General features: G+C 53.8%; 1 protein-coding gene across 1 annotated transcript in view; it reads left to right on the forward strand.

The window, feature by feature from the left end:
- The window catches only part of CELSR1 (cadherin EGF LAG seven-pass G-type receptor 1), a 116,909-nt gene that overhangs the window by 60,671 nt on the left and 43,392 nt on the right, over positions 1–12,846 (forward strand). Inside the window, exon 3 of the mRNA XM_031938540.1 lies at positions 9,390–9,612. Within this exon, the coding sequence (XP_031794400.1) occupies positions 9,390–9,612 (223 nt within the window). The remainder of the gene's footprint in view (positions 1–9,389; positions 9,613–12,846) is intronic.

Below are 12,846 nucleotides of genomic sequence, written 5' to 3' on the forward strand. Positions count from 1 at the left end.
ACACTAAGAAGGTACATTTGCTATGTGCAGAGCATTGTGCTAAGTACTTTACAGAGATTATGATTCCAAGGCATTAACCCCCCATTCTCCAGAGGATGCTCCCGAGACCTTAGTTCTGCCCCCAGTTAGGGTCAGAGCATTTGCCCAAAGTTATAGAGCTACGGAGGAGCAGAACCAAGGGTTCTCCCTCTCAGGCTGGTGCTCTTCCCATTTCTTCTCTAAAATGAAAGCCCAGGAGGGTGAGAGGAGGGAGGACGGGAGGAGTCTGGGACGAGGAGGACAGGAGGAGTCTGGGGTAAGGAGGAGCTGGTTGGGCTGCAACATAGTCAGTGCCGAGGAGGTCACTGGGTGCCGGGGATTCCAGACAGTAAATGGGCCTCAACACATCAGATCCTTGAAAAGGCCAGACTGGGTTGGAGGCAAATACAGACAGAATATACATCCTGATTATTCTGGTTTATTGCGATCTCAGATCTCAGCGTCTGCGTGGGTAATCCCAGCCAACAGAACGAGAAACCAACCGCAAATGGTTTCCCTGGCATGGAGCGCCTTTTACTATTTACATTTGAAAACTGGGTGTGTCAGAGTCCTGGGAAATCACTCTCAAGCCCATTTGGAAGGAGAGGGCTCCAGGGAGACCAGGTGGGCATCTTTAAAAGGGCCCTTAGAGTCTCAGAGGCAGAGCCCAACGGGGAGAGCAAGCCCGGACTATACCTGGATAGAACCAGTCAATCCTCAAGCACTTATTAAGTGCCTACTGTGTACTGGGCACTAGGAAAGGCATTAGGTATAGAACAAGAGGGAAATCTTATCTGCCCTAAAGGAACATACATTCTATCAAGGGAGATGAGGTATACAGAAATAAGCACACACAAAATTACATATACATAATATGTGTTTATGAATATCTATGTGTGCATATACATGTCATAAACACACACATATACACACAAACACATAAGGAGAAAGATAGAACACTCAAAAGACTTCATGTAGAAAATGGCTGGAGCAGAGTTTTGAGGGTAGAAAGGGACAGTCCAACAAATGGCTCTTTCAGCCTTTGGGGAGCCATTACACTAAGGGTCCCCTGGTTCCAGAGGTGGCCCATTATGCTCTGATCATCAGGAAGTATCCCAAGTCACATAGCTAACAAGTAGAAAGGCTGAGGTTCTAAATGACAGGATCTCCGAGTGAGAAGGTTCTCTTTCAAAGCTCATTTGGTTTCTTCTCTTCTCTACAAACCTTGCCAAGTGGTCACCTCCCTCCCTCCAGAAGAGGGGCAGGAAGGTAAACCTAGTCCTCCCCACTCCTCCCCGTTTCCTCCCCAGGCAGCCATTTCATTGTGGGACAGCTCAGTTGGATAGAAATTTATTGTTTTCCACCCACATCAAGAGAAAGCCTCCCTCCTTTAATTCAGTGACTAGACTAACTCCAGAATTGGAATAATGTCAAAGACCGCTGTGTCTAAATCTCCTCTAACAGATGAGGAGCCTCAGATCCAGGAAGGGGAGGGAACTTGCCCATGATCACCTGAGGACAAATGGCAAAGGCAGGATTTGAACCTTGTCCCTGACTCTACTCTTTGCCCCGTCCCAGGCAAGTTTCCTGAAGTTCAATTCAATTGCACCAGCTCTCGTGGAGCACCTGCTTTGTGCCAAACACCCTGCTGGGGAGACAGACCCAAAGAAAATAGCTCCTGCTCCCTCCCTCCAGCCCTGCCCCCTCCCTCCAGCCCTGCCCCCATCCTAGGCAGCAAGGTCTACACTGCATGTAGATCAAATATGAACAAAGTAGGTGTGGAAGTTGGAACGAGGAGAGAGGCTGGCAGGGGGCATGACTGCCCAGCAATATCACATGAGCTACAGGTGATAAGAGCCAGATCTGGGGACAAGAGAGATGCTGAAAAAAACCAGAATTGACTGACCTTGGGAGAGGGGGAGGAGGATATTTGGCAGAGCGAAGGATGGTTCTGAAGTTCAGAGCCTGCACAGGTAGAAGGGAGATGCTCTTTTTTTGCGGGGGGAGGAATAATAACAAGGATGTCAAGAGACTCTTAAGTAGAAGAACCAAGCAATTCTGAGAGGTCACTATAAGGCGGGAGAGCATTCTAGTTGTTGGGGACAAAGGCCAAATGGTGGGAAGTGGAATATCTTGTAGGGGGAACAATAGGCAGATTACACCTTGTTCTGATCTCTGGGACCAGCTCAGTTACAGAAGCATCTGAGTATCTGCTGACTGTTCTGGGCATGGAGAATAAGGCCTGGGTTAAGTAGAACACAGCAGATCATCTGAAAGCTCGTGCTCGCTGCCCCACGGCAGGCTGGCTCCCTGACCCTCTAAATGAGTGCACCCGCTTTCCTGGGGCAGCAGCTTGGCAGGTCTCTGGGTTCCTGGTAGCCCAGCCAGCCTTGGGAGAGTGGAGGCTGGGGGCCAGGAGGGGTGTGTGTGAGAGCCAAAGCAAGCGTCAGCCTTGGCCAGGGGGCCGGAGGGGAAGGAGTCTGACATGGTTTGCTCCTGAGGGAACGAGCTCTGGGGCTACCGAGGAGGGGGAGAGAGGTTGACGGCTTCTGTCCCTGAGCCACACTGTTCTCCAAATTAGGGTATTTCTTGTTTTGCTCTCGAGTGCTCACTCTCTGTGTAACCTTAGGCAAATCTCCTCATCTTTGGGCCTCAGTTTCTCCAGCTGCAGAATGAAGGGTTTGGAGGGGATGATCCCTGGGGTCCTTTCTGGCTCCACCTATGAGCACGGGATCCCAGGAGTAAATGGAACCCCAGTGTTGAACCCCACTCAGACGCCATTACTGGCACTGTCAGCTGGTCCTCCCCTCGGCCATGGAGGCGGTGCTTTCTTGCACCAACGCTCCCAATGCTGCCCATGGGCCTCAGACACAGCCTCTGCTGATCAGCGGCTGGATCCGCTTCTGAGGGAGCTCGGAATGTCCCCCAGCTCGCTTCTGTTTGGTGTTAGAGGAGCAGAGCTGGAAGGAACATTAAAGGCTGGCTAGCCCAGCCCCCTTCCCTTTCCAGAACAGGGACTGAAGCCCCACATGGGCTGCCCCAAGTCACACTTACTTAGGAGCCGAGAGCTGTGGGGGGAGAGAGGGGGAGGCCACCCCGGCTCTCCCCCGTATCCCGGAGGATTGCTGCCTGCATACATACTTTGTAACTTCTCTGGGCTTCGCTTCCCCCAGCAGAGTGGAAGCCCCTGCAGGGCAGGCCTGATTCCCTGTCTCCAGCACTCAGCCCAGGGGCGGTTTTGTAGTAATTAATGATCCAGCAGAGAGAGAATCCTTTGCGGAGTCCATAGCAGGAAATACTGGGCCATAAAGTCAGATTTGCGGCCAGGTCCTGGGGGCCTTTGTCCTTCGGGAAAGCAGCGGTTCTTCCCTAGGGTCAACCGGCCTCAGGCTTGGAACCCCGGCCTTGTGTTTTCACGGAGCTCCCCGTACACGCAGGTGACTCCTGCTCGGCCTTTAGAGCCCCTGAGTCTCGGAGAGGGGAGGGGTACAAGAAGGGAGAGGCTTGCCCGGCAGTCAGTGGGGTGTCCCACCTGATCCCAAGCCCACTGATTTACCCTCCACTATCCCACAATACCCAGCGTCTGCCCCACAGGTGGCAAATCTGACTCACTTTCCATTTTCTCCATCAGGGAGAATGATTTTCAGCCCAGAAAGGGCAGAACCAGCCCAGGTGGGAGGGGGCAGGGAGAGGGGCCCGGGGGCTGCTGACGCTTGAAACGAGGTCAAGTTCATTCTGGGACAGAGAGGACCTAGTGTGGGTGTCAGAGAGAAGCCTTTGTCCCTAAGTGCTGAGGAACACTTTGATTGGGTGGGGGAGGCAAGGTTTGTCCTGAGGCCTAAAAGGGAAACAGGGGTGATTCTGTGACTGAGGGAGCTGATGTGGTCCCCCACGAGGATGTCAGAGCTGGGGGGACCTTAGAACAGGGGATGTCAGAGCTGGGAAGGGCCCTTAGAATAGAGGATGTCTGAGCTGGAAAAGAGCTTAGAACAGGGAAAGTCAGAGCTAGTCATGTAGCCCAATCTCCTCTTTTTTTAGCTGTGGAAACTGAGGCCACAGGGGAAAGCTCTTGCCCATGGTTCCCGGGAACCCCAAATTTCTAGCTGCACTGCTGAAGAGGAGCACATTTCTTTCCTATTTCCAAGCTGACCCTGACTCCTGTCCCTGGTCCCCTCCCCATCATCCCCCAGGCTTTCTTCATTGCTGTGCATTATTAAACATGGCTATCGGATTGCAGCTCCGGGCCCTTGCGGCCGTGCTGACAGTCCCACTCGCCTGGTTTGTGGTTCGGTAGGAGCAGCTTCTCCAACGCACTTTTGAACTTTCCACAAAAGTATATGAGGGGAGTCTGAAAGCTGACTCCCAGGTGTGAGGCTGCTGGTTTATTTTCTGTTTGTTGTTGCTGTCATCTGTAGTTAGGGAGACAGTGTGGCCTGGTACACGGAGCCTCTGGCCTGGAAATGGTTTAGCACCCAGGGAGGGCCATTCGGGCCCTCTTCGAGCCTCAGTTTCTCTCTTTGTAAAATGAGGCATTGACATTTCAGTCTCCAGGTGCCTGCCTCCTATGGTAGGAAACTCGTCACCTCTGCCAGAGGGGCACAGCAGGGAGCTTTATCCCGAGAGAGCCTCTGACTTTACAAATGCTTCCCCCTTCTCCTGGAGCCCTCCCAGGGTGGAGCCCTCCTTCCTTCCCCTGTCTTGAGAAGGGTTCCCTGGCATCAAACCCAAGTGTCTCCCCGCCATTTCTCCAGGAGAGCCGAGTACACGGCTAAGGAGCCTCCATCACACCCAAGACCTTCAGATGCTCAGGAATAATTGTCCTTGCTCCCATTCTTCTCTCCCAAAGCTCCAAGTGCCCATTTCCTCCCTTGGACCTCCCTTGGTGGGCCGGGACTCTTCTCCATCCATGTCCCCCTTCCCGGATGTGCTCCGGCTCAGCAACGTCCAAACGCTAGCACCCAGAACCGACCGCGCCTCCTGCCAGGCCACAGGCCGGGCGTTCCCCCGCCCCCCGTCCCAGCGGCTCCCTTCTCTCATGGCGGCCCCTGCGGTCTCCCTGCCGACGCCCCGAGGCCTGCGGCTCCCAGCTGTTTCCCAGACCCCCTCGGGATCCTCATGCCCTTGGGAAGGATACGCTCACGCGTGGAATTCCCTCCTTTCTCCAGTCACATTGGGATGAGGTTGGAGCTTCTGGCTCCAGGACAAGCTCAGGCTTCCCTCCCCCGTGCCAGGCTGATGGACAACTGATGGGGAAGAGTTAGGAGTTTGTGGGGGGAAAGATCGGGTCCCCCTGGAGTCGTCAGCCAAGCATATTATAGACAAAGCCACTGCTCTCCCCCAGAAACAGAGGAAACGTCCAGTGAAAAACCACAGGGGAGACTGAAGTGAGCAGCCACGTGGTAATGAGAGAAAAGCCTGGCGGGGGGTGGGGGTGGGGAGGGGGTCAGAAATCTCAGCCTGGGGCTATGATAGCCCCTCTATACAGTGCATAAAGCGCTAAATCAGGACAATCCGAGCTCAAATCCGGCCTCAGACTCAGATGGCTGTGTCACTTCAGCTGTTTGCCTCAGTTTCCTCAACTGTAAAATGGGAGTAAAAAGAATACCTATCCGCCAGAGTTGTTGCTAGGATCTATGGAGAGACTATTGTTAAGGCACTTAGTCAGTGCCTGGCACATAGTAGGTGCTCTAAATGCTTATTATTCTCTCCCCCAACTTCAAGTCCTCTTGCCTGTAAATGAGCAGGTTGGGTGGTGCAATCTAGCAGAGTGCTGACATTCGGGATAACTCTCAAAGGCTTCTCACTTTCTCTTTTCGAGCCCCTAACCCCACCTCAAAGACTGTAATTCTGTCAGGGACCTCCCATGTAGGAACTACACCCACCAATTCTGATCATACCTCGCCCAAGACCTAGCGCTAGGCAGTCTACACCTTTCCCTCGGGTTTTTTCCAGGCTGGAATCCCATTCAAGGACTTTTTACATGGAAACACAGGAAATTTTCGCAGACATTTCTTGTTATTTTGGCAATTAGCTTCTAAACTTATTTCCTTATTTTTAAAATATTAATTAATGTTTATATTTCATAACTAAATAAGGATTAGTTAATAAAATGCAAATATTTACTTATTTGGGATAAATAGTATTTTGCCAACTCCATGTTATTTCAATATTCTTTTTTAAAATTAGATTTTGAGTTTTAGGTTTTTTTCTTTCCTTCTCCTCCCCCCAAATAACGAGCAATCATACGCGTCATACGTGTGCGATCATGTAAACATGTTTCCACATTATTCTTGTCGCACAAGGAGGATCCGGACAAAAGGGAAAAGCCCCGAAAAAAGCAGAGAACGCGAAAGTGGGGATCGCCTGCTTTGATCTGCGTTCAGAATTCTCAGTCCTTTCTCCGCACTCTCCGGGTCCCAGGATCATTGTGCTGCAGGTCCTTAGGACCATTGTGTTGCAGAGCGGGCAGCCTCAGATTTGTCAAAGAGCCTCCATTGTGTGGGTCTTTGCCTGAGCTCCTGCTAAGTGCCGAGGGCGCCAGGGGTGGGGGGCGGGCGGGGGGAGAGCGCGGGGCTTCCCTGCAGGTCAGGACAGGTCCCCGGGAGTGCCCAGCAGGGAGAGGGTTAACGGAGCCCGTGATGCCGCCCTCCGAGGGCCCTGCGCTCTGTCAGGGTGAATAATTAGCCCCTGGCGTTTCTCAGCTACGAGGCACTTTGTTCTCTCGGGCAGCCGGCGGTTTAGGTGTGAATGTCCCCAATTGATGGATGGGGAAGCCGAGGCTCAGAGAGCAATAATAAGAATCGCCGGCCCTCCAGACTCGACTAGCATCGTTTCCGTCTAACCCCGATGAGAGTAACAGCCCAGCAGATGCCGTAATGTCAGTATTTTGGCCATTTTACAAGTGGGGAAACTGAGGAGGAGAGAGGACGTGGAACGGTGGGGAGAGCTGGTTTAGAGTTGGAGGATATGAGTAAGGGGCATCTGCCCCTTATTCCCACTTCCAGGTCTATTTCCTGTATTTGTAAAAAAAAAAATAGGGGTTGGGGAGGTGGACGGGGGACCCTAAAGCCACGACCCCATGGGGCCAGTCGAGAAACTTCGTTGCTTATAAAGTAGGGAGCCGGGATGTGTCCTCTGCTAATCAACCATTCGATAAGCATTTATTTAGCTCTTACTGTATGCCAGACCGCACGCTCGGTGACAAGTCTATACATTCGAGGTTACATTGTAACCAGGAGACGACTCACACATATCAGATATGGGGAGAGATACAAGGTAACCTCCCGGGGAGGTCTTGTCGGTGCCGCAGGGACCCCCCCCCTCTGGAGAGGCGGGCTGGGAAGCCATGAGGACGGGGGAGAGCACCGTAGGCGGCAGGGACAGCCAGAGGAAGGAAAGCACGGTGAGTTGCTCCGAGCTGGGCTGGAGCCCCTTTCGAAGGCTGCAGTGGAACCGGAGGCGTCCCAAAGCCCCCCGGGGCGCCCGCGGAGGTGCTGCAGCAGAGGCTGATGGGAGCTGCGGGGCCGGGCCGGCCACTCTCTTTGTTTGTTTGGTCACGGTTCGGCGGCAGCGTCTCAGTCTCTCCCCCTCCCTCGGGCTCCTTTTGTTCTGCAGGAATGTACTGTACCTCGCAGCCAGCACTCACGGGGACAGCCTGAGTGCCAGCTCCTCCCAGCGGCCGCAGCTTCCTAGCTGGGCACGGCCCTCTGCCTCAGTTTCCTTCTCTGCAGATAGCCCAAGAGGCCCAAGAAAGCGCAGAGATCCCGTCTGTGCGGCGTCATATCCACTGGCGGCTTATTATCGCTATCCGTGGTGGGGAGGGATGAGATCTGTCTGTAGCCCAATGGCCCCCCAGTCCTAAAATCAACTCAGTGTGCTCTTATTAAGCACCTGTTGTGTACCAGGTCCTGTGCTGAGGGCCGGGTACACAAAGGTGGAAGCGATCCCCGCCCTCCCTGGGAGACAACAAGCCCACAGCCCCTGCTACAGAAGCCGTAGTCCGGCTTTTCATGCCACAAAACATCTTTTAAATATCCCAGAGTGTGGCTGACTTCCTCCAGGGGCGGCGCCGGCCCTGGATACTCCCTGTCCCCAAGCTGGTGTGCGCCTGTCTCAGGACAACGGTTTCCTTCATGATCCTGGGTAGTTTATTTTATACATTTCAGCTGTTCAGCTGTGACTCTGGGAAGACCCCACCAGGGTGGTTGGTGAACTGTGCTCTCTTATCACAGATGCCTCTGTCTGTCTGTCTGTCTCTCTCTCTCTCTCTCTCTGTCTGTCTGTCTCTCTCTCTCTGTCTTTCTGTTTCTCTGTCTCTCTCTCTTTGTCTGTCTCTCTCTCTGTCTCTCTCTCTCTCTGTCTCTCTCTCTCTCTCTGTCTCTCTCTCTCTCTCTCTCTCTCTCTCTGTCTCTTTGTCTGTCTGTCTGTCTCTCTCTGTCTGTCTGTCTGTCTGTCTGTCTTTCTGTCCCTCTGTGTCTCTCCCTCTCCCTCTGTTTTTCCCTCTGTCTCTGTCTCCTCTATCTCTCTCTCTGTCTCTCTGTGTCTGTCTCTGTCTCTGTCATCCTCCTCCTCCTCACGTTTACCTCTCGGTGAAACGAGGATAATAACAATAACAGCATCACTGGCCGGACCCCCGCTGTGAGGGCAGCATTAGCCTGCGGGCCTCCCACCCCCTCTGACCGCCCCAGGGGGGATATTGCCCAGCTCAGCCCGGGATGGGACAGGGCAGGGAGGAGCCCGCTCTCTGCCGGCTGGAGTGGGGAGGAGGGGGGAGCTTTTCCTCCATCATCCCTCCCCCCCAACCCTGCCTGACATCCCCACTCCTGGATCGGGGAGGCCCCTGGCCAGTCACCGGCCCCCCTCCAATGAGTTTGGTCACAAAGCGTGTGGCCCACAGTCTTGGTTTTAGAACCCGATGGGCGGGGTCTGGATCCAAACGCCGGAGCCTCTTGCCTGGCAAACTTGGGCCAAGTGCCGACCGTCTCCCTATACCATGAGAAGGCTGGACTAATGACCTCGTCAGGCGTAAATGCAATTCCGTGTGCAACTATTAAGCACCTACTGTGTGCCAGGTGAGGCAGTGGCTAGAGCACTAGACCGAGTCAGGAGGACTTGAGTTCAAATGCAGTCCCAGATACTTATTAGCTGTGTCACCCTGGTTACCTTGGAACTTAAAATGAAGGCCCTGGATTCAAATCCCGACTCTGGCACTTAGCTCTGCGGGACCTTAGGCAAGCTACCCAGCCGCTCTCGGCCAGTTTCCGCATCTGTAAAATGGGAGAATAATGCCCCTGCCGAGCTCCCCCTGGACTCTGTGAGGTCATGCCTGTTCTTCCTCTTCACTCCCCTTTCTGCCTCTCCTCTGCCACCAGGAGAATTCTGCGAAGTGAACGCCCGTTCCGGCCGCTGCGCGCCCGGCGTCTGCAAGAACGGCGGCAGGTGCGTCAACCTGCTGGTGGGCGGCTTCAAGTGCGAGTGTCCCCCCGGAGAGTACGAGAAGCCCTACTGCGGGGTGAGCACGCGCAGCTTCCCGGCCCAGTCCTTCGTCACCTTCAAGGGGCTCCGCCAGCGCTTCCACTTCACGCTCTCGCTCACGTGAGTTCCGCACCCTCGTCGCCTTGGAGTGCGCTGTGGGGCGGGCAAGTACCAAAAGCTTTCCTTCAGGGGCTTCCGGAGCCCCTCAGCGCCCCGCCGGGCCCTGGAGGAGAGCAGAGTGAGGGGGGGGGCCTGGGAGCGGGTGCAGGGAAGGCCCACGGCCAGCAAGGACTTGGACCCCGCCGCTTCTGGCGCTGGGAAATTGGTCCCGTGGGCAAGTGTTCCCAGAGTCTCCTTAGGACCTATGCTTACGTCAAGGCTTGTGTGGACTGCCCTACGGGGTCCTCGCACCAAGCAGTGACTGGCGAATAGTGCCCAGCTCAGCCTCTGCCCGCCACCCTCTGAGCCCCAGTGCCCAGCTCAGCCTCTGCCCGCCACCCTCAGTGTCTTGGTCTCAGCCCCCCTCTGAGTCCCGGTCCCAGGCCCCCTCTGAGTCCCGGTCCCAGCCCCCCTCGGTGTCCAGCGCCAGGGACTCCCCACACTCTCCCGTTTACCTGCCAGATTCCCCAGGGAGGTGCGATGGGGCGAGGAGAGGCCGCTGAGGGCTGGTGAACTTTCCTTCTTGATAGTCTCTCACAATGGGAGGTGGACGCCCAGCGAGGGGCCTCTGGAAAATGCCAGTCAGTGAACAGGGGCTGGGCCAGGGTAATTCTGCCCATGATCTGCATGCAAGTTCTGGCTTTCCGAAGCCGGCGAGGGGCAGCTGATGCTCCCAGACTCGGCTGGGGAAGAAGCTGGGAAGACCCCGGAGGGCAAAGCGGGGAGCCTGGGACACCAGACCTTTGCCACCTTCAGATCCTGAAGCCTCGGCAGTCTGGAGAGTGTCAGGGCCAGCCCAGGACCCAGCATGCATCCTGGGGCCGATATCCTCCCCTCCCCCCCCCCCCCCCAGGCTAGAAAGGGGCTCATGATGGAAGCTCACCGCTCCCTTTGGGACCTCAGCGGCCACTCATGGCGGATGTGACTAACGAGTGGGTGCAATTTCTGCTGTGTGAGGAGCCGCAGCCTTCCTGGCAGCCCCTTCCACGAGCGACAGCTCCAATTAACTTAAGAAGCTTTTTTAATATCCAGTCTCAGTTTATCTCTCTGTAACTCCCACCTGTTGCTCCTCGTTCTGTTGCCCGGAGCCAAGCCACAATATGTCTCTCCCTCTTTCCTCCAAGAGAGCCCAGAGCCTTCTCAGCACTTGAAGACGGTATCTTGACACCCAAATCTTCTCTCAGTTAAACACGTCCTGTTCCCTCAGCCCAACCTTACGTGACCTGCTATTGTAGCCCTTCACCATCCGAGCTCCCTCCTCTCCTGATCCGCCTCACCCCTGTCCCTTCTAAAATGTGATGGCCAGAACTGGACACGACCACCCAGGGTGGAATGTCAGCCTTCTAGCTGAGAATACTTGGACCCTAAAGGCAGCCCAAGATCTGACTCATCTCCTTGGGTGGCAAAGGATACCTCGAGTTACATTGAACTTGGAAAGGCACTGAGACCTCCAGATCTTTTTCACCCAGCCATTATCTCCTCTGTTCTGTACTTAAGAAATAGATTTATTTTATTTTTATTTATTATTTACATATTTATTTATTATTCCAAATTCCAAATACATGCAAAGAGAATTTTCATCATTCACCTTTGCAAAACCTTGCAAAAAAAATTTCCCACTGCCCCCTCACCTCCCCTTTCCCGTAGACAGCAAGCAATCCAGTGTTGGTTAAACATGAGCAATTCTTCAAAACATATTTCCGTATTCATCTCGCTGCGCAAGAAAAATCAGATAAAAAGGGAAAAAACATGAAAAAAATAAGCAAACAAAAACCAACCATAACAAAAAGTGAAAATCCTATTTTGTGATCCACATTCAGTCCCCATAGTCCTCTCTCTGGATAGGGACGGCTCTCTCCATCACAAGCCTATTGGAATTGACCTCGTTGTTGAAAAGACCTAGGTCCATCACAGTTAATCATCATCTAATCTTCCGGCTACTGTGTCCAGTCTTCTGGTTCTGCTAAGTTCACTCAGTATCAGTTCATGTAGATCTTTCCAGGCTTTTCTGAAATCAGCCTGCTCACCATTTCTTATAGACCAATAATATTACATTACGTTCACACACTGGATCTTATTCAGCCATTCTCCAGCTGATGAGCAGCCATCAATTTTCAGTTCCTTGGAAGTGGACTTTTAAAAAAAACTTTGAAAAAGTTGAACTTTACTTTTACCTCTACTCATTTTTATCTTCTTTTATAATTTATTTTAATTAGGATAGTATGTATACATATACTATCATAGATTTATAATTATGATTACCTTCAGCCCACCATTCCAGCTTGAAAAGACCCTTAGGAGGGAGCTCATCCCCAGTGAAACCTTTGCATTGCCCCAGACTAGCCCCCCAGTGAATCCCTCCAGGGTCGTCCCATCTCTGGTTGCCAGAACTGCAGATCTCTCCCTTTGGGGATTCCGCGCTGCTGCCAGGAAGATCTGAGCCGCTCAGGGACTATTTTCTCCCTGGCCTCGGTCTCCGATCTGGGGCTGAGTGCTTTGGCCAGGAAACGAGCGCTTTTCCACGCCGGAGACCGACACGGATGTGTCACGGATGTGCCGGCTGCCGAGGCCCTGGTCTTCCTGCATTCCAGCCAGCGTGCAGCTTCCTGGCTCCCAGGGCGGCCGCGGAATTCCGAACTTGTCAAGACTTGGGCAGGACCCGTGGCCCTTCAAAGGCTCCAGCCACTTCTTTTTGAAAAGCAGACTCTTCAGCAGGAGCAGCTCTGCTGCTCCCAGGGGCTTGGAGAGGAGAGCTGAGTCAAGGGAAACCAGAAGCTGCTGCTGCTCAGCCATGCTGTCCTGCAGCTTGCAGGAGGCTCTGGAAATCAGGGATCCGAGGGAAGGGCCTCGGCTCTGTGCCAGCCCTTGCATTCTTTCCCGTGAAGACCCCCCCCCCCTTTCCCCTCACACAGGGAAGAGCCTTTAGGTGCTGCTGGGAACTGAGTCCTCATCTTGCCCTTCGGGAAACCGAGGCACCTTTGGCTATGCACAGTGCACCAGACACACCTTCTCTTTGGTTTTGAGAAACTATGGGTCAGTGGGACCTTGGACTGGTCAGCAACGCTCACATCCCACTTCTGCAGAGAGGATTCAGTGTGGGCTGGACCGATGGCGGCTCAAGGCTGCTCTGATTCGGTAAAGACCATAATGTAGGGGAAACCAGCGTCCAGGAAGCTCTGACTCTGCGCCGGGTAC

This window comes from Sarcophilus harrisii, chromosome 5 (assembly GCF_902635505.1).
Source record: "Sarcophilus harrisii chromosome 5, mSarHar1.11, whole genome shotgun sequence".
NCBI lineage: Eukaryota > Metazoa > Chordata > Mammalia > Dasyuromorphia > Dasyuridae > Sarcophilus > Sarcophilus harrisii.